This window comes from Poecilia mexicana, unplaced genomic scaffold (assembly GCF_051168715.1).
Source record: "Poecilia mexicana isolate PSO_F unplaced genomic scaffold, ASM5116871v1 scaffold_3, whole genome shotgun sequence".
Classification (NCBI taxonomy): domain Eukaryota; kingdom Metazoa; phylum Chordata; class Actinopteri; order Cyprinodontiformes; family Poeciliidae; genus Poecilia; species Poecilia mexicana.
This window is the reverse complement of record NW_028263372.1, coordinates 36,696,342-36,723,278: the sequence shown is the minus strand read 5'-3', so window position 1 is coordinate 36,723,278 and position 26,937 is coordinate 36,696,342. Positions and strand designations below refer to the sequence as shown.

At 40.5% G+C, this 26,937-nt stretch overlaps 2 protein-coding genes across 2 annotated transcripts in view; one reads left to right on the top strand and one right to left on the bottom strand.

The window, feature by feature from the left end:
* LOC106908842 (eotaxin-like) overlaps nt 1-13,692 on the bottom strand; it is a 49,790-nt gene extending 36,098 nt beyond the window's left edge. The window contains exon 1 of the mRNA XM_088004565.1: nt 13,427-13,692. The gene's annotated coding sequence lies outside the window, so the exon portion shown is untranslated. The remainder of the gene's footprint in view (nt 1-13,426) is intronic.
* Nucleotides 4,494-22,135, top strand: LOC148160306 (uncharacterized). The gene is made up of 3 exons (XM_088004563.1): nt 4,494-4,705; nt 4,776-5,077; nt 18,035-22,135. The coding sequence occupies exons 1-3, from the start codon at nt 4,682-4,684 to the stop codon at nt 18,270-18,272; spliced, it is 564 nt and encodes a 187-aa protein (XP_087860689.1). The 5' UTR covers nt 4,494-4,681; the 3' UTR covers nt 18,273-22,135.
* Nucleotides 22,136-26,937: the final 4,802 nt, after the last annotated feature.

Genomic DNA, 26,937 nt, shown 5'->3' with positions numbered 1-26,937 from the left:
CTAATTGAAGACACTCGTGTACAATAAAGGGTGTGTCCTTCAAACAAAGGGGGAACAACACGAAAGCCAAACCGAGTGAGTCTCATGGTGTCACGTTGAACGCTGTGCCCGAAAAGTGATTCTGCTAACAGGTTATGGGCCCAGGATCAATGAAGAAACGAGTGAATGTCCCAACAGACGGTGAACATCTGTTGTGTAAGTAAACAAGGGAAATGAACAGAAGAGAAAAAGACATGGCACACAGCCGCTGGTCAAGACTTCTCTTTGATGGAGACGAGAAAAATTACGAACTATGGGAAACAAAGTTTTTAGGACATCTTCGATTGCAAGGGCTGAAACAGACAATTTTGACAAGCCCCTCCGATGATGACGATGAAGAGGAAGACGCGAAGAAAAACGCTGAGGCTTATGCAGAGCTCATTCAGTTTTTGGATGACAAGAGTCTATCACTTATCATGCATGACGCGGCAGACGATGGACGTGCGGCGCTTGGAATCCTGCGGGCCCATTACGCCGGTAAAGGAAAGCCCAGAGTGATTAACCTGTATACTGAGCTGACGTCACTGCAGAAATCACCCTGTGAGTCGGTTACCGAGTACATCATCAGAGCTGAGACAGCGATCACCGCTTTAAGAAGTGCAGGTGAGGAGCTGAGCGACGGACTTCTGATCGCCATGGTCCTGAAAGGACTTCCAGAGACATTTAGGCCATTTGCTATTTATATCACTCAAAGCGAAGATGGTGCTACGTTGACTTTTGCAGAGTTTAAGACTAAACTCAGAAGTTTTGAGGACATTGAAAATATGCGTGCCACAGTATCTGAGGACAATGTGATGAAAGCTAAAACACATTCTGGTACGAAGTGGGCACCAAGAAGTGCAAATGATCTTGGAGCAGGAAGTTCTGAGATCGTGTGCTTTAAATGTGGGACGAAAGGCCACATAAGCAGAACCTGCCAGCGGAAGCAGTGGTGCAGTTACTGTAAGAATAACAATCACAGCAACGCAACCTGCAGACGGAGAAAACAACGGGACAACGCACGGAAAGTAGCCGAAGAGACGGGCGGCGACAAAGAGTTTGCTTTCCGGGTGAGCGACGCTGACATGCGAGTGGACGACATCAAGAGGAGAGGTCTGATGGTGGACGCTGGTGCGACGTCGCACATAATCACCGACATCAAGAAGTTTCGGAAGCTTGATGAAAGTTTCCAGGCCGAGACGCACTGCGTGGAATTGGCTGATGGATCCAGGTGTTTTGGGGTTGCTAAGCAACGAGGAGACGCGGAAGTGTTTTTGATTGACAGGAGAGGTCGACGTCTTAAAACGGTGCTGAGGAACGCATTATACATCCCTTCATATCCGCAAGACATCTTCTCAGTGAAAGCTGCAACATCCAGCGGAGCAACGGTGATCTTCAAAGAAGGAAAGAACGTTCTTCTCAGAGACGATACCAAGTTCCCCATTCACGTATGTAACAAATTGTATTACTTACAAATGATGGACAGTGAATGTGGTGATCAGTGTAAAAAATGTTATGACTTACAAAGTTGGCATGAGATTCTTGGACATTGCAATTACAGAGATGTACTGAAGCTAGAAAATGTTGTTCATGGCATGGAAATTAAAGGGAGAGGTGAACCAATGCCATATTGCGAAGTCTGCACAAAAGGAAAATTTGTTCAAACTAGGAACAGGGAGCCAGATGCAAGAGCTAAAGGACCACTAGCAATGGTCCACACAGATTTAGCAGGACCTATAGACCCAATATCCAAAGTTGGTCACAGATATGCATTATCCTTCACAGATGATTATTCCAGTGCAGTCTTTGTATACTTTTTGAAAAACAAGAGTGACACAGTACAAGCTACTGAAAAGTTTATTGCCGACATGGCTCCACATGGAAAGATTAAATGTATGAGGTCAGACAATGGTACTGAATTCACAGGAAAAGAGTATCAGGCATTACTGAGCAGAAATGGTATCAGACACGAGACCTCAGCACCATATTCTCCACATCAAAATGGTACGGCAGAACGAAACTGGAGAACTTTATTTGACATGGCTAGATGTATGTTAATCGATGGTGAGTTACCAAGAATGTTATGGCCATATGCAGTTCAGACAGCTGCTGTAGTGCGAAACAGATGTTATAATAATCGCACACAGCAAACGCCTTACTTCATGTTGACAGGCAGACAGCCTAACATTTCTAGGATGCACAAGTTTGGATGCGTTTGTTACACTTACAAACAAGAGAAAGGGAAGCTGGATTCAAGGTGTGAAAAAGGCATTTTTATAGGGTATGACAAGAACAGTCCAGCCTATATGGTCTACTATCCAAACAGCAGGAAAATCCAGAAACACAGGCTTGTGGAATTTGTATCCAGAGAGAAAAATGAGACGGATGTAACTTTGGACGATGATGATATGATTAGAATTAGTCCGAGAGCAACCAAAACTTCAGAAGCTGATCCAGTAAATGTTTCTGACCATAAACTGAGCACAGAGGAACCAATGGCGAGTACCAGTCACACAACAAAACATGAAGAACCTGAGAGGCGATACCCTGTCAGAGAAAAAAGGAAACCAGGTTATTTGGATGACTATGTATGTAGCATTGATGATGAAGAGCAGATAGCCAACATTGATTATTGTTACAGACTGATAAGTGGAGTACCTCAAACCTACAAAGAAGCTGTAACATCTGTGAATGCAAAAGAGTGGGTTACAGCAATGGATGAGGAAATGCAGTCATTAAGGGACAATGTTACTTTTTCCCTGACCAATTTACCTGAGGGTAAAGGTGTAGTGGGGGGTAAATGGGTGTATACAATCAAAAAGAATAGTGATGGATCAGACAAATATAAGGCTAGATATGTTGCTAAAGGATTCAGTCAAAAGAAAGGTATGAACTATGATGAAACCTTTTCACCAACTGCTAGCATGACGAGCATCAGAGTGTTGATGCAAAAGGTGGCACAGGAGAACATGTTTGTTCACCAGATGGATGTAAAGACAGCATATTTACATGCTCCAATCGAATGTGAACTTTATATTGAACAACCAGAGGGCTACAAGAAGGAATCTCAAGAAAATGAAAGACTGGTGTATAAACTGCAAAAATCTCTTTATGGACTTAAACAGTCGGGCAGAAACTGGAACAAAATGTTGCATGACTACCTATGTGAAATCAAGTTTGTTCAAAACCCTGCTGATCATTGTGTTTACACAAAGATCACCGATACTGAAACTGTGTTCATCATTATATGGGTCGATGATTTGATTATTGCTGCCAGTGATATGAATATCCTTAGAGATGTAAAAGAGAAACTTGCATCCAGATTTAGGATGAAGGACTTAGGAAAGTTGACACATTTTCTTGGCATTGACTTTGAGAAAGATGCTGACAGTATTAAAATGTCACAGTCGAAGTATGTGAGGAAAATATTGGAAAAGTTTGACATGCAGAACTGTAAGCCACGAACTATTCCTTGTGAGCAGAAACTCAACTACGCTGATAATGCTGAAGTAATGAGTGATGTCAGAAAATACAGGGAGGCAGTAGGAAGCTTAATCTATTTGTCAACATGTACAAGACCAGATTTAAGCTATGTAGTAAGTAAACTGGCACAGTACTTTGCAAACCCAACCGCAGAGCAGTGGAATACTGTAAAGCATGTTTTCAGGTATCTAAAAGGTACACAAGATAAGGAACTATGTTTTAAAAAGGGTGCCTGTGATAACCTTATATATGCATACAGTGATGCTGATTGGGCAGGTGATGTATCAGATCGAAGAAGTACAACAGGTTACTGTATGAGTCTAAATAAAGATGGTCCGTTAGTCTCATGGAAGACCAAAAGACAGCCTACAGTAGCTCTATCTACATGTGAAGCAGAGTACATGGCATTAGCTGCTACTGTACAGGAATGCTTATACTTGAAACAACTGTTGTTCAACATGGATGGTCTGGATTATTTAGCTAAGATTTATGAAGACAATCAGGGTACCATATCCTTAGCCAAAAATCCTGTATATAGACAAAGATGTAAACATATTGATATTAAATATCATTTTGTCAGATCAGTCGTAAATGAAGGAAAAGTTTTTCTAGAGTACTGTCCAACCAATGAAATGGTTGCAGATGTACTAACTAAACCAGCAACAGAGATTAAGTTAGGGAAGTATGGAATGTTTATGTTTGGTGTATCATGAATGTATTTTGGTTGAAATATTAAGAGTCAGAGGAAGTTACCCAAATGTGAGCAAGTGGGGGTGTTGACATTATGAATGTTTTGTGCTCTCATTTGTTGTTGTTTTTATCATTATTGAATTATTGTGTCACATCACGTGACTTGTCTAATTGAAGACACTCGTGTACAATAAAGGGTGTGTCCTTCAAACAAAGGGGGAACAACACGAAAGCCAAACCGAGTGAGTCTCATGGTGTCACGTTGAACGCTGTGCCCGAAAAGTGATTCTGCTAACACCTTCTGACCAACATCCTCTCTGAAATGAGGCGGACCCTGCCGGAGACTCAAGGCGCGCGTGGGCGGGTTTTGTGATTCACAATACGGAAATGTTGATTTCGAGGGTTTTCCCACAGAAACGACAGAAAGAGCAGAGAGGTGCTGCTATATAACCAGGTGAGATGGCGCAGCCGGACACACTCCCCGCTCAGGATGACACGCAGCAGGCTGCACATGGTGGGTAGCCGTCCGGCCGCGGTCCGGTCCGGTCCGGACAAGCAGACTCTGACCTGTGGTTCTTTTGCAGGTCTCCCTCTGCGCGCTGCTGCTGCTGCTCCACGCCGGCCGCACCGCGGCGCGGCGGACCCCCTGCGCTCTGCAGCTGAGCGACCCGGCGGCCCGCGACCCCCCGGGCCCGCACTGGACCCGCTGCGTCACAACTGCGCAACTGCGCAGCCGCGAGGACCGATTTCTGAAGAAGTACGCAGCGACCGAGCTGAGTGCGCAGAGCACCAACAGGACGTGTGCGCAGGTGCTGGAAGAAATGCGCAAAGAGCCGCAGAGATTCCGGGAGAAGAGCCGCAGGTCGCTGTCTCCGTGGGAGTACAGGTGAGTACGGAGGTCCGCGCGGGCCAAACGCGCTTCAGGTTTTATTCTAATAAACTGGTTCATCCAGGAGTTGAAAATAACGTCACACCCGCAGCAGGTGAGTTTGCAGAAAATATTTAGAAATAAATTATGTTAAAAATGTATATTTTCAAAATACAGAAATGAGACTCTGGTGCAAAGCATTCACAGCCTGGCGGGTTTGCTTTAGTTTGATCAACATGTTTTTCAGTCTGGCGTGATTTAGATGTTCAGACTTGAATCTGGTGGAGAGTCAGAGATGAGGGTGATGGTGCAGAGGCCTTCCAACCTTCACTGCAGCTCATTATACATTTATGCTGCTAATTCAGGTTAGGCATTAGTTATATTAAAGGAAATCCGTATTTTTTGCATGACATTTAAAACATATATATATATATATATATATATATATATATATATATATATATATATATATATATATATATATATATATATATATATATATATATATATAAACATACCAAATTTTTTTTTGAATGTAATGTAAACAAGTTTTTAAAAAAGCATTTAAGATCAGAAAAAGGACACAGATGACAGAAAATGTGACAAAAATATGACAAAACACTAACAGGATAAAATAAAGTCTTGAAGTGCATTAATAACATTAGTAGTAACAATATATCCAGCATGTTTCCTCCTCTAAATGTTTTCTTCTCTTCTGCATCATTTCCTTTTAGACTCAATGAAAATAATTTTAAATCTAAATCTTTCAGGGGTATGAATAATTTTGGCTTCTTTTTGACTCAGACATGTATCACTTTTTTATTTAGTTTTTGTTGTTAATGTTAATTTCATTATGTCGGAGTTGACACCTATTAAACACAGCAAATAACACAGGAAAGACAAGAGAAAGTTAGATTCTGAATACTCGTGAGGAGAACAGACAGAGATGTGCTTTCAGTTACAATCTCCTGCTGCTCTGAAGCACATTTGCCTGCCCCTCTCTTTTTATTGTCTTTAGGATCCCTAATCACAGAGAGCGCTGTAACTCTAAAGGGAGGGGGAAAGACACTTCATCACAGTCACAGCGCCAAGATTATCGCTAACAACACAATCTATCTCGCACTAGCTTATCCAGTTCCTGACCCGGGATCAAACAGGACAAGTTGTGAATCTTCACTGTGATGGTTTTATAGCTGTCTAAGAGGTCAAAGCAGGCCGTTCTGTGAAGAGCTGCTGTCACTGCTCTTCTTCAGAGAGGCCCTCTGAGAAAGGAAATCAGTGATTAAGAATATAGAAACATTTCTTAAAACATGACTAAACTAAATAAGTAAGAATACATAAACTAAGAACATAAAGATATAACAAATAGTTGATAATAATACAATTTACCTAACACATTATAAGCTACCAGGCTCACCAAAATTAACACATATTATTGTAAATAGTCATGAATCTTCGAGGCCAATTTAGTGCCTGGGGAAATTTTACCTGAGCTTCTGTCATGAACTGGTGGTAGGTGGTGAGGAGAGAAGGCTGAGACCCAGGTAAGGTGATGAATATGATGAATTTATTGGAGAGCTCACAGTCCAGAAAACAGGCAGCACGGCAGAGTAGCAAACCGCTAATACCGGTAGCACTGACAAAGACTGAAAACGTGAGCTAGGCTAACCAGGACTTCGCAGTTCCACTGGAGCGCATCGACCTAACAATGTGACAGCAACACAAGACAAGGATCCCACGAAGAACACAGACAACAGGTGAGACTAAATACACACGGGGTAATCAAGGGAATGAGACACAATCAACGGGGAGGACAGGACAGAGACTCACAGGGAAACAGAATCACACAGAAAAACTCAAAACTAAACACAGAAACACAGATCATGACAGCTTCAGATACTTCCAGACGCAGAGATTTTAATAAGTTTGTTATTTTTATGCTTTTTCTTGAGAAAATACGCAGTTTTAAAGTTTGTTAGAAAAATATATGTATGAACAGAGCTTTCAACAGTTTATGAATGACTCCAGTTGCAGCAGTTAAAGCCTCAGAGATTTTAAAACCAGAGAAGAAGAAAAGCTGCCAGGACTTTTTTCCAGTCCAAGTTTCAAATCTTCTTCTGTTCGACTTCATCTTTTTGGAAAGTGTTTCATCATTTAGAGTTAAAATAAAAGCTTCAACACCAGTTCTCATAAACCCTCCTGAACATGCTAGCATACTAGCACCAGGTTCGTTTCCTGTTTCTGCCGGTGTTCCTCAGGGCGCAGTGCTCAGCCTCCTTATGTTTGGTCACATACTCCAGGAAACCATTAATCATTTCTGCTGTTAAAAACAATTAACAAATTTCCTTCTGAAAACTTTTAAAAATAAAAAGCTAATTTCTTTTCTTCTTGAATGACATGCAGCTTTAAATCTCGCCTTCGACCTTCTTCACCTTCAAATAAATGCATAGTTATGATTAAAACATCTCTTAAAGTGGTTCTGATTTACTCTCCAGGATCTCCACAGATTTTTTCTTGGTTCTAATAACAGTTTCTCATAATACTTTATAAACAGTGCAATTTATATTAATTGACTGTATTTAAAGGTTATAAACAGATCAAATATTTGGAGGAAAATCCTGCAAAATTGAGCATGTTTTGATGGGAAAGGCGAGTTCTAATAGTTTTTCATCACACTTTAGTTTTATTTTGTGTAACTTTTTTGTCTAATTTAGTCAGTTTTAGTTTTTAGAATGTGTTAATTTTTATTGTCAGTTAAAAATTGGCAATGAATACTCAACAGAATATACTGTTTTCAAGAAATGTATTCAGTTATCGTTGAACAGACAATAGTTTGTTTCTCCCAACTTTTGCTGTTGCCATTTTGCTGATTAGCGTCGCCACCAGGAGGAATGATGGAGTGCCATAATTTGCCGACAGCTGACGTAAACTGCTTGAGTGGAGAAAAAAAAAATCACATCAGCTTGAAAGACTGATAGCTTCATAAACACGAAAATGTTGGATATTACATCTATAATTTCAGTATGTTTTAGTTTTATAAATGCTAACTAGTTATAACTTTTCCACTTTAATTTCTGTTTTTATTTATTTCAGTTAATGAAAATGTTTTCTCAGTTTAATTTTCGCTAGTTTTGTTTAACTATAATATCATGAATGAGTCAGAGTCCGTCGTTTCAGATATTTCACCAAAATATTCTCTTGTTGTGACCAGGGCCGGCCCAACCCTCCTTGGGGCCCTAAGCGAAATTTGGTTTTGGGGCCCTCAAGTTCTACTAAGAATGTAGATTGCTAGAATCAACAGTTAGATGATTACATCATTCACACACCTGTGATAAACTTATTGAATCTCTGATAGTGCTGTTTACATTATATACATTATATATATCAATCAAATTTTATTTGTATAGCACATTTCAGTAGCAAGGCATTTCAAAGTGCTTTACACAATTAAAATAAAAACAGCATGTGAGAAAGAGTTTTAAAAAAACATTAAAACGCAAACAGTGAGAAAGAGAAATAAAAATTATATATATATATATATATATATATATATATAAAAAAATTCCCTTCTCACCCTCCGCGGGTGGTCTCTTTCATCCTCTGAGCTCGGGTCCTCTACCAGAGGCCTGGGAGCTTCAGGTTCTCCTCCAGTATCTTGGCTGTGCCTAGAACTGAGATGTCTGATGTTGTTCCTGGGATCTGTTTGAGCCACTGCTCCAGTTTGGGGGTGACTGCCCCGAGGGCCCCGATGACCACAGGCATATATATAAAACTGGTGGGTGCTGGTTTACTGTAAGTCTGTCTTTAACGGTTCTGATGTTACAGTCTAGATGTTAGATATATATATATATATATATATATATATATATATATATATATATATATATATATATATATATATATATATATATATATATATTAGAGATGTGCTGATCAGGTTTTTTCACCCATGAGGGCCGATCACCGATACCAATCACATAATTATTTTTTTTTTTTTTATCATAAACACTACCGGTTACATTATGTGGAAAAAGGAACCATGAATTCACCTTAATTTAGACAAAAACTGGTTTTTAATAACTTTTTTCAAGAAGAAAACTAAACAAAACAGGCATTGTGCAAATTGTACTGGTATCAATAATACTATCTTTAACAGACTGAAAACATATGAAGGCTCTGAAGAGGCTAAATAATGCAAAGAGCCAAAATAAAACCTCTCAACATTGCCAAGAAGTTCAAGTATAAAACTTAACATTCAAAGGCAAAAACAGGATCCATTACAATAAACAATCCAGAGTTACTGAATGAAAACTTCCTGTTAGCATGGCGGCTAGCTGATTACTGCTAGTTCTGATTGGCTGTTTCTGACTGAGCGGAGTAATTATGCAGATCAGGGAGGAGATCGATTATTTTTTTAGAGATTATCTGTCTCATGTTAGGACAGCGACAGTTTTAATACGTATGTAAAATTTATTTTTTAGGTTAGATGCTGCAGCTTTAAGCAGGTTCGGTGTGAGAGTCACTACCAGGTGGAGCAGAAGCGAAGCTCCGTCTGTCAAATATTACTACCTGTAGCCTGTCAGATATTACTACCTGTAGCGTAGCAGCGGTTCAACAGGAGAGCAGAACCAGCGTCTGACATCGCAGCTCGAAGACTTAAATAATTTTCCAGGTTATTTGTTTAGCTTTCTGACCGTCATGCTAATCCGGTGAGTGTTTGTAGCTGTGCGCTGCTTTACCTGCTGTCTGATCCTCCGTATGTCTTTTTTACTGCAGTGAGCCTCGATGTAGCCAAACTCCGTCAAGTATCTCATTGTTTTTATGTCGTATTAGCTTCGTTGTGTTGATGCATTTTGACCTGCTTCAATTTTCCGCCGCAACTCGCAAACTTCCCCATTCACTCAGTGGTTATAGTTTCACATCGCTTAGGATTTGTTGCTGCGCGTTTGCGCAGAGTGAAGGAAAGAGGAGACCAGCTGCACAGGCAGGCTGGAAATGAGATGATCGGTATCGGTAAAAGAGACAATGATCGCCGATCACCGATCATGCACTTTTTCACGAAAATCGGCCCGATTGTGATCGGTGACCGATCGATCGGCACACCTCTAATATATATATATATATATATATATATATATATATATATATATATATATATATATATATATATATATATATATATATATATATATATCTATATCAGAAAGTCTCATTGAAGATGTGAATGCAGCATTGAGAACAATCCCTACCAACACCATAACAGAAACCAATGAGCTGATATACAACTCAGCATCAGTGATCCTTGAAATGCTCGGCTATAAGAGCAACCATGAGACCCAATATCCACCATGGAAAAGACGGTTAGAGGCTAAGATCAAGATAACAAGGAGGGAAGTGAGCCAACTATCAGAGCTCCAAAGAGGTGCAATGAAAAGACCAGTACCTAAGAAGTACAGCCAGATGCCCATACCTGAAGCACTCGAAACTGCCAAACAAAGACTCCAAGCCTTGGCCAGCCGCCTAAAGAGATACACAAGAGAGAATGAAGCCAGGAGGATTAACTGGCTCTTCTCCACCCAACCAGCTAAAGTGTACTCTCAATGGCAGGGTACTAACAACAGAGCAGACCCACCAAGGCTGGAGACTGAACAATACTGGAAAGGCATATGGGAAAGGGAGGCGTCCCACAACAGCAATGCACAGTGGCTAACCTCTCTACAGAATGGGACTCACCCTGAATGGCTAACTGAACCCTCAAAGGGTTCAGTCCCATCCAACTATCGGCCGATAACCTGTCTCTCTACAACATGGAAGCTCATGTCAGGCATCACTAAGATAAGCGGGCACATGGATAAATACATGAGCACGGCACAGAAGGGCATCGGCATAAATAGCAGAGGAGCCAAACACCAACTCCTTGTAGACCACACAGTCGCCCGAGACTGCAAAACCCGACACACCAACCTGTGCACCGCTTGGATTGATTACAAGAAAGCCTATGACTCAATGCCACATACCTGGATCATTGAATGCTTAGAGATGTACAACATCAACAGGACTCTAAGAGCCTTCATTGCAAACTCGATGGGGCTGTGGAAAACCACCCTTGAAGCCAACTGCAAACCACTTGCACAAGTGTCCATCAAATGTGGCATATACCAAGGAGATGCTCTGTCCCCAAGCTGCTGTTCTGCATAGGCCTGAACCCCCTCAGCTAAATAATCAACAAGACTGGCTACGGATACCGACTCAAGAATGGGGCCACAATCAGTCACCTCCTCTACATGGATGACATCAAGCTGTACGCTCTTGGCGTACAGCTTGATGTCATCCATGGAGCGAGACATCGACTCACTGATCCACACCACCAGGATCTACAGCACTGACATTGGGATGTCATTCGGACTAGAGAAGTGTGGCCGGATGGTTACAAAGAGAGGGAAGGTCGTCCGCACAGAAGGGGTCTCACTCCCAGAGGGAACAATAGCAGACATAGAGCACAGCTACAAGTACCTGGGAATACCACAAGCAAATGGCAACCTCGATGAGGTCACAAGGAAAGGAGCCACAGTCAAATACCTCCAACGAATAAGGCAAGTCCTGAGAAGCCAGCTCAATGGCAAGAACAAGATCCGTGCAATAAACAGCTATGCCTTACCAGTAATCAGATACCCTGCCGGAATAATTAGCTGGCCAATGGAAGAGATAAAGGCCACGGACGTTAAGACTCGGAAGCTACTAACCATGCATGGAGGGTTCCACCCCAAATCCAGCACCCTGAGACTGTACACAAGCCGTAAGGAAGGAGGCAGAGGACTAGTGAGTGTGAGAGCCACTGTCCAGGATGAGACATCCAAGATCCATAAATACATCAAGGACAAAGCCTCAACGGACGATGTGCTCAGCGAATGTCTCAGGCAATGGGGAACAGAGGACGAGGTGCTGGAGGAACCATCATGGGAAGACAAGCCCCTGCATGGGATGTACCACCGACAAATAACTGAAGTGGCTGATATCAGGAAATCCTACCAATGGCTGGAGAAAGCTGGACTCAAGGACAGCACAGAGGCCCTCATCCTGGCCGCCCAGGAACAGGCCCTAAACACCAGAGCAATAGAGGCTCAGATCTACCACACCAGACAAGACCCAAGGTGTAGGTTGTGCAAGGAGGCCTCTGAGACAGTCCAGCACATAACAGCAGGGTGCAAGATGCTGGCAGGGAAAGCGTACATGGAACGACATAACCAAGTGGCGGGCATAGTGTACAGGAACATCTGTGCCGAATATGGACTGGAAGCCCCGAGGTCAAAGTGGGGAACACCCCCAAAGGTGGTGGAGAATGACCGAGCTAAGATCCTGTGGGACTTCCAGATCCAGACAGACAAGATGGTAATGGAGAACCAACCGGACATTGTGGTGGTGGATAAAGAACAGAGGAAAGCCGTTGTGGTGGATGTAGCAATACCAAGTGACCACAACATCAGGAAAAAGGAGCATGAGAAACTGGAGAAATACCAGGGCCTCAGAGAGGAACTGGAGAAAGTCTGGAAGGTGAAGACCACAGTGGTGCCTGTGGTCATCGGGGCCCTCGGGGCAGTCACCCCCAAACTGGAGCAGTGGCTCAAACAGATCCCAGGAACAACATCAGACATCTCAGTCCAGAAATGTGCAGTTCTAGGCACAGCCAAGATACTGCGCAGAACCCTCAAGCTCCCAGGCCTCTGGTAGAGGACCCGAGCTCAGAGGATGAAAGAGACCACCCGCGGAGGGTGAGAAGGGAATTTATTTTTTTTTTATATATGTAGTGCTTTCTGGTGTCTAAGGCTAGATCTAGCGCTCTGGGTTCTATCTGTTTATGGTTACACCCCAAGAAACTGGTTTCACTACATTTCCCATGAACCACTGTTATAAAGCATTCAACTTAGTTCACTGACCCATGAATAAGGAGACTTTATAAAGGCAAAGCTTTTATTTACCAAACTTCAGAATGCAAATTAAAGTAGACCACATGTGAAAACATACTGAATATGGTCACCAGCAGACCTTATGTCTGCCAGAATGAATAGCCTAAAGTGTTTGTTCTTTAACCTCCTACTAACCAGGAAAATACAAATAAAAATACAACAGGCTTTGACAAATACCTGGTTCAGAAATAGGGACGTTCACTGTCTTTTAAACGCTTACAGAGTTCCACACTGACTTATTCTGAACAGTCCCGAACACATAAGAGTCCTTTAGTCTGAACAAAATACATTTAAAATAAATGAAAGTTTTTAATTAGTGGGCCCACCATAAAATAAAACGAATAAAAGCCGGCATTATAGTCATTCAAACCCCCGTTGCAGGCCTGATTCTGACGACACTCACCACTGGTCCTCGATCCACAGTGGCTGGTTTTTATAAGGTCCTGGTGACTGTCTCTCCAGATAACAGTCAGCTAATCCACGCCTTTCTCGGTAAAGGCGGAGAAAACGCAGCCAAGTCCAAAACAGCGGGCCCAGCGCAGGCGTAGCTAGCCTCTTCCTCTCCACCGGCTCCTGTGTAGACTATTGGCATCCAGCTCACCAAATGCTTCTTCTTTGGTCCTTCAACTGTCCCTTGGCGCTAGTGCACATCTACGTTGTTGCACTTTTTAGACGTTTGTCCCCAAAACGAGTTACCAAAGTTCCAGCATTCTCCACGGAGTCGCCCTCTCGTCTCTCTCTCCTCTCGTCTCTCTCCTTCAGATTAGTCCCGCCCCCCAGTCAATCAGAATTCAGGTAAAGTGTAATCACCCAATAGCAACTGACCTTAGGCAGAACAACCAATAAAAATATATACACAGCACTATAATCTGTCACACCTCGTGTTGAGCTGTACATTACATACAAACTACACAATATTGTTTGTTCTTAAAGTGACAGAACACAATATTTTAACAGAAGTTTTACTCCAACTGTTTATTTTCTTTTTAATGAACTCTTGCTCATTTCAATCTTCTACCAAAAGATTTGGAAATTGTTATATCTTATTTTAAGATATGAAGTTGCATACATTAAATGTTTTTTTTTAAAACAACAATAGCAACTTATATTCCTGGGAACCCAGGGGGTTACATATATATATATATATATATATATATATATATATATATATATATATATATATATACATACATACATACATACATACATACATACATACATACATACATACATACATACATACATACATATGTATATATAATACATGTATGTATAATATAGGATACATTTATCAATCAGTCGATTTCTAGGAGCCGATTTCCTTAATTTTGGGGGATCGTGATCGACCGATACTTGCATGTGAAGCTGATCTTATCCCCTGATCTTCATCAGCAAAGGTTTATAAATCAGCCTCTGTCCTCTTCTGCTCTACAGTGAGAGGTTTGACTGACAGACACTCCAATAGCTAAAAATTAAATTTACATAAGGTGAGTTTTTCTCCCCTGAGAATGTGGACCGGTACCGGGTTGATTCTGAGCCTTCAAATGATTTTAACAGAAGTTTCACATAACTTAGAAGTTGATGTAAAAATATTGTTTTAGTCACATACATGATCAGCAGCAAACAACATATCAGCAACCACAGCTTAGAGCAGCTCATCGATATATTAATGTAGCCATGTAGCCTGTAAAACATTTTGCTGGACAATATCAAACATTAAGAAGTTTTATTTATTCTTATCAAACGTTATCACACACGACGTTTTGAAGCCACAAATCTCAGAAATATACAGAGCCACCGTGGGAATCAACTAATTTCAAATTAAAACTCAGCTTCACACAAGGACGCTAGTATAAATGGTAGGCTGTTGAACTGAACCGTTCAAGGTAGCTATAAAGCTAATTTTCTATTAGCCACTTCACAAATCTTTTTTTATAAGATTACATTACGAAGAAATATTAAGACAAACCTTAATCTTGGCTTTTTTCTATTCTTCCTCTTTCTTTTCTCCCTCACTGAAGGATATGTCCTCTTTTGAGTCATTGTTTTGCTAATTTTACTTCTGAGCGGAGCCAGCAAGATCAATTTCTTTTTTCTTTTCATCCATAAAATAATTTCTACATTCTTTATCAAATATAAATTATAGTAAAATGATGAAATCGTGAGTTTTTGTTCCTGTAATGACATAGAAATTGCTATATATAAAAAAAAATCAGCTTCACTGAGGGGGTCCCTTGGTGGCCCTGGGGCCCTAAGTGGCTGCTTACTTTGCTTATGCCTTGGGCCGGCCCTGGTTGTGAAGAAATGAAAGCCTGGATGTCCTGGAGGAAATCAACACGTTCAAAACTACGGTGGCCGACAGGTGCAAATGCGCAGCAAAAGAGAAAACATGCAAACAAAAGAAAAGACACACCCCCGAATCAAATGCAGCAAACAAAAAAGAAAACACCCCCGAATTAGAAAACACCCCCGAATTAAATGCAGCAAACAAAAAAGAAAACACCCCCGAATTAGAAAACACCCCCGAATTAAATGCAGCAAACAAAAAAGAAAACACCCCCGAATGAAATGCAGCAAACAAAAAGTGTTGAAAACGGAAGTGCTCCAGACCACTAGGGGGAGTCTAACAAAAAATAGCTGTGTCCGAATTCAGGCTCTGCATCCTTTAAAGCGGGTGTTCAGAAAAGCAGCAATGGCGACAAAATAATTTTTGCTGTATTACACTTAAAATTACACAAAATTATTTTTTACAATGTTTTTAGGCGAGAATGTAGATGTGTAGATCTGAAATATCTGCTCGGTTCATTAATAAATCACCTACTTCCAATATTGCTCCGACGTTTTCGGAGATGTCTTCTCCCGCTGCATTAACAGCCAGCTTCACTCGCAAGCTGTCAGCTGGCCGGGCGCTCCATGTAGATATTAATAAAGTATTTAATTTATTCCTGAGCAAATGGGTTTGACTGATTAAAGTTAAGCCTTCAAACATAGTTTATTTAACTGTAATGTCTTACTACCTGAGATCTGGAGAGTATTTGAAAATGAATAATATCCCTTGTATACATTAAACATTTTAGAATCAGACAGATTTTCTTTTTACTATGGAACAACCTTTATTACAAAAGGTGAAGAATAATACAGAAATAAAGAGTAAAAAACAACTGAGTCCGTTTTTTTTCCTTCGCTGCTCTGTGCTTCACGTTGTCACGGTTGCTAAGCAACATAACGCCGAGATGGAGGCTAGGCAGCTAGCCGGAGGCTACAGCTTCTCTCTTCTGGTCGTCCATATTCGTGGCCTTCGAAGGATCCGTCTTCTGTAGATCGGGCCGTTTCTCACATAGACATAATAAAAGGACAGACGCCTAATGGACCGCTCTCGTCTTATCAATACATACTTATATAAGTATACAAACATAAATAAATAATCATTAATACTGAATAATATACATTAGGCTATGCATGATTATGCACGCACACACACACACACACATATATATATATATATATATATATATATATATATATATATATATATATATATATATATATATATATATATATATATATATATATATATATATATATATATAATGTTTTCCAGCCTACGAGTTCTGGTTTAAGAGTGATTCAGCAGCTGAGATTGGGTCCAAAATCCGATACCAGATTCATCCGTGCTGTGCAGTGAATCTGTCTCTCCCTTCTTCCTCACGTCGTAGGAAACCTTCAAAACAAAAACGGGACATTTTCGAGTTATCTTACGTTGACTGAGTTAAATAATTAAATAATAGCCATTGTCATCTGTGTAAACTTTGCTGGTGAATGTTATGATTTTTATAATATTGTTTCATTTCTATAGTAGGCTCTTGTATCAGATAATCTAAATGTTGGAGAATGACTGAAACATTTTAAGATTTACGGAATCTCGGTTAGCTGTCAGAGCGGGGGCTGAACACCAAGCACTATAGCTAGCATTAGCTGGTATTTCGCCAGTGGACATAAATACAGTATAGTAATATTCTAATCACAAAAATACACAGTAATATGTCCATCTTACTTGCGAAAAGTCTGTCGAGCCCTCACGTCAGTAGTCCGTCGATCCGATCAACAATATTCCGCAGTGCTGAAGGCATCTTCTGCTGTTTTGGTTGAGCAAAGCAAAGTGTATTTGCGCCGGAGCAGCCAATCGTGGGGGGGAGGGTGTACTCTTTTATTATGTCTATGCTTCGAAGGATCAGTTTCTCAGGGCCCTTGAAAGGATGCAGAGCCTGAATTCGGACACAGCTATTTTTTGTTAGACTCCCCATAGTGGTCTGGAGCACTTCCGTTTTCAACACTTTTTGTTTGCTGCATTTCATTCGGGGGTGTTTTCTAATTCGGGGGTGTTTTCTAATTCGGGGGTGTTTTCTTTTTTGTTTGCTGCATTTGATTCGGGGGGGTGTCTTTTCTTTTGTTTGCATGTTTTCTCTTTTGCTGCGCATTTGCACCTGTCGGCCACCGTACAAAACACACTGAAGCTGCTGCCTTCACACACCAGAGGGCGCTGTTTGCCTTCATGTAAAAATCCGCAATAAATGAATCATTTAATTTTACTGCAGATTGAAAAAATACTTTATTGATCTCCAAGGGGAAATTGCTTATTTGTTGACAAGTTACTCCATCCAAGGTGTTAAATATTAGTAAATACAAATGAAACCACATAAGTGGCATAAAATTTATTTAAAAAGATATGTATATAAGTGTGATCAAATAAATAAAATACTAGCAATCATTCACATGGAAATATGTTAATCTATAAATAAATGATTTTTAATTAATAACCATTTATTTATCGATCGTCGATGATCTATAAATAAATGTATAAATGAGTCCAGAGAAAACGTAGCTTTAAAGACACTCAGAGTTTGGCTTTGATCAGGATCAGGAGAGTCGGTTGAAGTTCTGCAGAACGGATTGGGTTTCCTGTTTCCTGACCCGTTTCCTGTCTCTGACCCGGTTCCCGTTCTCTCTGCAGCGTGCACCGGGACGCCGACCGGGTCCCGGCTGAGATCAGCGTGGCGCGCTGCCTCTGCGACGGCTGCATCATCAACCTGCGCGAGGATCCCAGCTACAACTCGGTGGCGGTCTGCGCCCAGACGACGGTGCTGAGGAGGAAGCCGTGTCCCAGCGACCCAAACAAATTCATGGTCTGGAAGGAGCTGATGGCGGTTCCGGTGGGCTGCACCTGCGTGAGGCCCAGTTACTCTCAGTAACCGTCATGAAGACCTGCTGCAGGTCCAGAAACCCCCGACGGAACCGGCTGACGCTGGGCAGCTGAACCTTCTCTGAACATTTTCATCAAACTTTCCTCACTCAGGATTCCTGCTGGATCCAGCCAGGAACCGAAGAAACGCTGTGAACCGGTCCAGACCAGCCGGTTCTGAGACCCGGTCCAGACCAGCCGGTTCTGAGACCCGGTCCAGACCAGCCGGTTCTGAGACCCGGTCAATGTGAACTACTGATCCGCTGCAGCCTCACTGTGGATCACTAGAACCAGTTCAGACTGGAACTATTTGAAACCAGTTTAAATCATCTTACAGTTGAAGAGTTTTCTGGTTGTCGTCCTTCTTCTAAATTTTCTTTACCACTGGCAGCTGAACAGGCCCACAGCATGATGCTGCCTCCACCATAGTGACAGTTGTTTCTGTGTTCTTAGACCTGGAATCCTCTCCTGTTGTGGACGGTACCAGCTGGTACCGTCCAGTCCAGTTGAGTGAACATAATACCTCATGTTTTCATTTAAACTGATTTTTAATCCAAACACTGTGAAACTGTGGAGACCAGGAGCCTCATGTATCAAACACTGCAGTTTTCACACTAGAACTAAAACGGACAAATTTAGAAAAGTGCGGCGCACAAAACAATACAAAATATTAGAATTTTTTGTTACAAACAAAAAAAAAAAATTTGTTTGTAAAATAACAGATAAAGCTTGCTAAAACCGTTAATCAGGGTATTTATGGCATTATGGCTTGGATTTGACTGGACCGTTAGAGAAACCGGATTACAGACCAGAAAGGCTCTGAATGTGGACGTTTGCTCTGCAGACAGGAATCAGCAGCAGAAGCTGCATTCACAGAGTAGAGCTGCTTTCTGTCCATAAGGCGCTTTCACAAAGCGGGCGGCTCCACTGGAGGACGGCTGCAGCTAGACCGGTACCGGTACCGCTGGTACCGCTCTAAGTTCTGCTCTGAGCTCCAGGATGACTCTAAACGCTGATCGACCATCAGATGGATCTGATCTGTGATCAATCCTCCTCTGAATCCCTCAGATGTTCTCCATCAGAGCCAAAGCTCGTCAGGTAGCGGCTCACCTGGATCAGCTGCTGATGGACCTGATCGTCTCCTGATCAGAACCGAACCTGGTGGATCCATCTGCTGATCAGCCTGTTTTCTCTCCAGTCAGAATGAAATGAGGCTCAGATGCTTTCAGACGATGAGTTACATCTTCATGAGACAAACTGAGGAAGTTATTATTTACGTCAGAGTGAAGTTTTACCTTCCTTTAGTTTATTTTCTTTATTTTGTGTGAGTGTTAGCTTACTGTCTGAGGATAAATGTGGTTCAGTTTCATCGTTTAAACACTAAAATATTAAAATCATGAAAACCATCTGGTTTGATGCTTCCTGGTCTAAATAACTGAATGTCTCAGGTTTCAGTGGATTTAGGTTTGTAGTTTATTGTCCACAGATAAAGTTTGTGTGGCTGCTGCACATTTTCACGGCAGGTCAAAGGTCTGCCTTTATTCACGTTTTCATGCCTCGTTCATTTTATACATGCCGACTTGTGTGTAAAATATGGCGCCGCACAGTTTTTGTGTGTATGCTGCTTTATGCATGAGGCCCTGATGATGTTATGAAGCCAATTACTGAGCAAAAAATGTTGAATTATTCCTTTAATCATTAACAGTATTTGGCTGAATCTGATCAGTCTCCTTTATGAACAATGTGAGGAAAAAAGTTTTTTTTATCTATTAGTGTCGCAGCAGAAACTTTACAGATGTGATTTAATTTGAAACCAGATGTGACGAGTTGACCGGTGACTTTCTGCCTGAACCTGCTCAGTCTGGGTCAAATGATTAAAAGCTATGATGCATTCAGACTCTCTTCAAAATGAAAGCTGCTTTCCTTTGTCTTTTGTGTTGTTTTATCAAACCCGACTTATTGTATCGTCATCAGTTATTTACCAGAAACCAAACTATCAAGAAGAAACGATCAGATTTCAAAATAAGAGCATGAAAAAAAGTCAAACTACTTAAAGAATTAACAGTTTATAATCAAAACTTCAACACAGATGTTGAACTTAATTCCACTGAAAGTTTACAAAACACTCAAGTAATTTATAGGCTAAGTTAGCAAAACATTTTTAATGTTGGCTAAAGTGCTAAGCTAAACGTTAGCTTTGCTATTGCTGGGTGTCAGACTCCGATGACGCGCAAAATTCAGATATTAGGAAATAAACTTAATGCAATGTATTTATAAGAAATACAAAAACAGATAATTTATGCTAAACAAAAATATTATGAATCAGGGGCTAAATTTGCTAAACTCTTGGGGAGAAAATTACATCAATTCTCTCAAGGAGAATACAAGAGATACTCCCAGAACTTATTCATACAGATCACCGGTTTTATCCCACAGAGACAAACCCATGATAATGTTGCACATTAAGTATCTTGAACCACATTCAAAAATGCCAAACACCAGCTGCAGTGATCAGTCTCAACGCTGGAAAAGCTTTCGATACAGTAAGCTGGGACTTTCTATATAAGGTACTCGAGACGTTTGGTTTCCACTCCAATTTTACTGACGTAATCAGGTCAATATACACAAAACCAAATGCACAGATAAAAATAAATGGATCTGTCAAATGAATTAGAGCGTGGAAGGAGACGAGGATGTGGATTCTCTCTGTTTGCCCTTTACATAGAACCGTTGGCCCAACTAATACGGCAAACTCAATATATCAAAGGTACAAACATTTCTGGTGATGCACACAAGGTGGCGCTATACGCGGATGACGTGTTTGTATACATAAGTGAACCAAACACATCACTGCCTACATTACTTCAGAGCTTGAGCAGCTTTGGTGAATTTGCAGGATATAAAGTGAATGTGGAAAAAAACGTTAAAAAGATATTGACATTTTCTTATAATCCACCAAATTCTTTGCGTGCCGAATTAAAACTTAAATGGGACCAAACCATATTGAAATACCTTGGAGTTCTGATCCCCAAAGATACAAAAACTATAACCAAGTGTAATTATGAGGATCTTCTGACCAAAGTTAGATTAGATATTGTTAGGAAAATAAAATTAAAATATGCTAGTTTTTAAACTTAACCATATGTACAATATTATATAAGATCATCAGCGTTTTAAAATAAGAACATTGGGTTCCAAATTGCCTGTTACTTTAGGTTTAATGCAGGAATCTGTTTTTCGATGAATCGCTCAGAAAAGGAAACGGATGCTGGGCAGTTCAGATAAAAACAGGATGGAAAGACAAGTTCTGTCTGTTCACAAGTCAAATTCTTTGGTGATTTTCTAGGGGTAAGGAAGACACTTAAAACCTGGAGAAAAACAAAACAAGGTCTAGGTGAAAAATAAACTAGGGTCTTTGTTCAAATGTTTAGAAAGGGAGGAAGAGGAGAGACTCCAGATGTAACCGACATGAGAAAATCCTGTTTGAGAATGACCTCTCTCTCTTCATCTTCGGTTTTGAATACGTCTCAAAGAAGGTGACGAAATCATTTAGACCATCCTATCTAGGTATCTTGAAACTGCTTAGAGGTTTAGAAGGAGAGGACACACCTTCAATGCATATATTAAAATCTTAATAAAAACCTCCACTTCACAGCAGCAAGCCAAATTGCTTTTTTTGCAGCTGCACAAGCGATTCCCAAAGACGGCTTTACTTTTTCTCTTATTTTTGTATTTTGTTCATTTTTCTACTTTTCTCAGGTAATTAATGTCTGTTTTAAGGTTTGGACTTCTTGATGGTTTGGGTGTGATGCTGATCTGTTTTTCTATGCATTTAATTGTTTGAATAAAACCCTAGATATGTCTGGAGTTGAATGGCGACTGGTTGTTCTCTGTGTGGTTTCCACTTTGTACATGAGGAACCCTGAATTCAGGACACTAGAGGAAAAACAAGCGAAGACGTTTAACATTTTATTCCTCTAATTTAACAATATACAACGATGGACTGTCAATGAGTTTAACCCAAAGAATTGAATCTATCAAAATGAACCTACTACCAAGATTTATTTCCTTGTTTCAAACCCTACGGTGGAAATGACAAAAAAGCAATTTATAGAGTGGTCCAATGCTGTCCAGATTTATATGGGTTGGAAAAAAGCAGAGGATTAGATTTAAAACATTAAAGGAGGCATGAACATACCACATTTAAAGAACTACTGTTCTGCTCATATTAAACCCTTGATAAACATTTTGTAATAAAAACTATAACGCCCAAAGGGAGGACATTGAATTGGTTCTTACTCCAGATTTTTAACAGGCAGTCTTGGGGAATAAAGATTTAGAACAGATTAAACTCAAAAACTGAAAATCCTTGGATAAAATCCCAATGAAAAATCTGGACAGATGTTAAACAGGAATATGAACTACATGACACACTAAGAATTATAAGATGGTGATGATCCTGATTTTAAACCAAATCAAACAGATACAGGATTCCAAAGCTGGATATCTACAGGCATAACAACACATTTCTCATTAATGGATAGAGGACAAATAAAAGACTTTCCAACACTTAAAACAAGTTATAACCTGGGAAGACAGGATTTTTATAGATATCTACAAATACGCCATTATCTTAATCAGGAAATTATTAGGCATCCAGATGAGCAGGAACCAGTGCTTAAAGAAACACTAACGGCATATCAGGCCAAACCCAAAACAGGCATTATGTCACGGTTATACAAGGGACTCATGAGTAAAACAACACATTCAACTTTATTTGTGAAAACAAAATGGGAAAAGGAATGTAAAATGGAAATACCAGAAGAAGAATGACACAGTTTGGAGATGTACAGATTCGTACTCATGGAGAGAATTTAGCTGGAGATGCCTGCAGAGAGGCAAAGTGGAAACACAGAACCCGACCACTGGCATGTATTCTGGGACTGAACTATTATAAGACACTGCTGGATAGAAAGACACAAAATATTGAAAATATCTTGAATATAAGAATACCTTTTAAATTCGCTATCTTTATTCTAGGTGACACAGAATAACTATATGACAACAAAATATCTGTTTCAAATACTAATTAGAGCCTGTAAAAACCTGTCACCAGACGCCGAGCCTCCCTCTGTAGAAGAATGAACGGCGTGTGAACCAAACCCATCAGGTGGAAAGATGAACATTTCTAATTCATTTGAACAAGTTTGCTGTCTGGTGGTCCAAATGGGTGTCATATGCCAACGAAACCAACATGCAAGAAAACTGGATTGTTGAGAATTAAAAACGAGAGGGTTCATTCTTCAGAGTGTCTGTTTGCTGTACTTAGTTATAAAAGTAAAGTTTTTCCAAAATAATGCCCCTGGTTCCATCGTTTTGTTTTTGTAAATGGAAATGTAAAGAGAAGGAATTTAGTATCTGATCACAGACTGAAATTCTGCTCTTGTAATCTTCTCAATACCTCACAAATAAAGGATTTAAAAAATGAATAAGCATGAAAACAAGATACATCAATAAGTTCAGTTTGTTTTAGTTTTACAAAGGCACAATTTAATTCCAGTTAGTTATTGTTTTTCTCCATTAATTACTGTTTTGTTTCAGTTTGAGTTGTTCTGTTAGTTTTAGTTAACTCCTCAGACCTGTGAAGACTTTCGCCTGAGCTGGTCATGTGACTGCCCAGACAGGAAGTTACCTCGTCGGGTTCTCTGAAGACCGGCGTTCCCAGTATCAGCCAGGAGGAAAGGTTCTGACCCGGTCTCTTTAAAATGAGGAAGACGAGGTTTCCCTCAGTTCTGTTTTCCATTTTAAACCCGGATCTGCTGCCACTGGAACCAGACGAACTTGGCACGTTTCTTCTGTGAACCGGAAGAAGAAGTGAAACTCAGACAATAAAAATATAAACTGATTTTCATTCAGAAGCTCAGTGTCAGGGACCAGACAGTACAAAGTGCAGAACACAGGTGTTGGATTCAAAAAAGGTGGGTTTTTATTTACCCAAAAAATATGAACAAAGGTTAACATAACAATTAAACAGGCATGATAATAAGAGGTCAACATAAATTACTAGACTCAAGACAAAACTGACAAAACAACAGACTGACCTACCTGAAATGACACAGAAGGGGATTTAAATACAGGTTTAGCTAAACCATGTGGACACAATAGGGGAAAACAAAATGGCTGCCACCTGACCACTAACACAAACAATGAAATAAACCCAAAAACATCCGCCAGCATGACACAGGTGGTTCAGTCCAATGAGGCCTTCAGCAGTACTTCAGGAACCTCAGCCCTTTGCCCTTTGCCCTTTGCCCTCCAGTGAGGGGAGCCAAACACCCAGATAACTCAATGAAAACAATATTAATACAACATAACTGAATTTCAACCTTGCATTGTTAATATGTGTGCACTCCATATAAACATTGGAAGGTGGAAGAAAATATAAAGAATACTTAAACTTACAAAACAAACTAAAGTGAAAAGTAACTATTGATGAGGTGTGGATCTGTGTGGCTTGCCATCACACTCAGGAATGATCATTTATTCCTGATTAAAGAATAAAAACTAATTAAAGCTACAAACTTTGATTATATAAAAAGTTGATAGTGCTGCAGAGTGAAAAATAAAACATTTAATTACTCCGATGAAAGACGTTTCCTGTATGTTTAGTTGGCATGAAGCTTCTCTCTGGGTTTTTCTTCGAACAAAAGCTGTAAATGTTTTCAGATTTAACCAGGAATCAGCAGATTCGTTCTTTCTCTTAAAGCCGCTGCGGTTTCGCTTCCTGCAGTTCAGGCCCAGATCACTGGAAGAAGTGGAAGTTGGACTGAAATTGTCCATATTTATGAATTAAACACCTGACGTCTAAATGTTTCTGCAAATCTTTGAGTTTAATGTTAAATGAAGAGAAGCCTTCACTATTTATTTTATTTTATAGGTTTTTTTTTTGGAAGAGAGAGATACAAGAGAAATACAGTTTGCAAAGTATTCACACCCCATTAACTTTTCCATAGTGTGTCACATTACAACCACAAACCTAAAATTAAGTTCCAAACATTAAATCCCATTGAAATATATTTATGCTTGTGGTTGATAAATAACAAAATATGGAAAAGTTCAGCGTATGAATCTGTTCTCTACCCGTCAGGAGGACTTTGGGTCAAACGAGAAGTTAAGATCAACAGTAAACACAATAAAATGATGAAAAGGAAATATCTGTCAGGCAGATCGCCACAGTGATCGCACAGCATCGGGTTCTCTTTATCAGATTTTTTCCTTACCCAGTACATAATGAAATAAATGTAAAATATACAGATAAATACGGCGGCCATCTTGGAGCGGTATACCCTCCTACTTTGCTCAACCAAAACAGCAGAAGATGCCTCAGCACTGAGGGATATTGTTGTTCTGGTCGATGGATTACTGATGTGAGGGCTCCACAGACAACATTTCACAAGTAAGATGGACATATTATTGTGTATATATTGTGATTAGAATATTACTTTACTGTATTTATGTCCACCGGCGAGATAGCAGCTAATATTAGCTACAGTGCTTGGTGTAATACGGGTTCAGCCCCGCTATGAAGGCTAACTGAGATTCTGTTAATCTAAAAAAACTAATTATTCTCTAACATTGACTTAGATTATCTGACACAAGGGCCTATATTAGAAATGAAACAATATAACACATATTATAAAACTTATATTATGTGTTATAACATTCACCGGCAAAGTTTACACAGGTGGTAAAGACTATTATTTATATTCTTTCACTCTGTCAAAGTAAGATACATCCTAAATCTTCTGCTTTTGTTTTGAAAGTTTCCTAAAGACACGATGTGAGGAAGAAGAGGGAGATAAAGAGAGACGGATTCACTGCAGCACGGATGGATCTCACATCGGGTTTTGGACTCTTCAGGTCCTCTACCAGAGGCCTGGGAGCTTCAGGTTCTCCTCCAGTATCTTGGCTGTGCCTAGAACTGCACATTTCTGGACTGAGATGTCTGATGTTGTTCCTGGGATCTGTTGTAGCCACTGCTCCAGTTTGGGGGTGACTGCCCCGAGGGCCCCGATGACCACAGGCACCACTGTGGTCTTCACCTTCCAGGCCTTCTCCAGTTCCTCTCTGAGGCCCTGGTATTTCTCCAGTTTCTCCTTTTTCCTGATGTTGTGGTCACTTGGTATTGCTACATCCACCACAACGGCTTTCCTCTGTTCTTTATCCACCACCACAATGTCCGGTTGGTTCGACATAACCATCTTGTCTGTCTGGATCTGGAAGTCCCACAGGATCTTAGCTCGGTCATTCTCCACCACCTTTGGGGGTGTCCCCCATTTTGACCTCGGGGCTTCCAGTCCATATTCGGCACAGATGTTCCTGTACACTATGCCCGCCACTTGGTTATGTCGTTCCATGTACGCTTTCCCTGCCAGCATCTTGCACCCTGCTGTTATGTGCTGGACTGTCTCAGGGGCCTCCTTGCACAACCTACACCTTGGGTCTTGTCTGGTGTGGTAGATCTGAGCCTCTATTGCTCTGGTGTTTAGGGCCTGTTCCTGGGCGGCCAGGATGAGGGCCTCTGTGCTGTCCTTGAGTCCAGCTTTCTCCAGCCATTGGTAGGATTTCCAGATATCAGCCACTTCAGTTATTTGTCGGTGGTACATCCCATGTAG

Bases quoted from the DNA above. Each gene is read 5' to 3' on its own strand.
- LOC148160306 (XM_088004563.1), top strand. From the start codon at position 4,682: ATGACACGCAGCAGGCTGCACATG. The intron at 4,706-4,775 runs GTGGGTAGCCGT...GTTCTTTTGCAG, and splicing joins CACGCAGCAGGCTGCACATG to GTCTCCCTCTGCGCGCTGCT. The intron at 5,078-18,034 runs GTGAGTACGGAG...TTCTCTCTGCAG, and splicing joins CTGTCTCCGTGGGAGTACAG to CGTGCACCGGGACGCCGACC.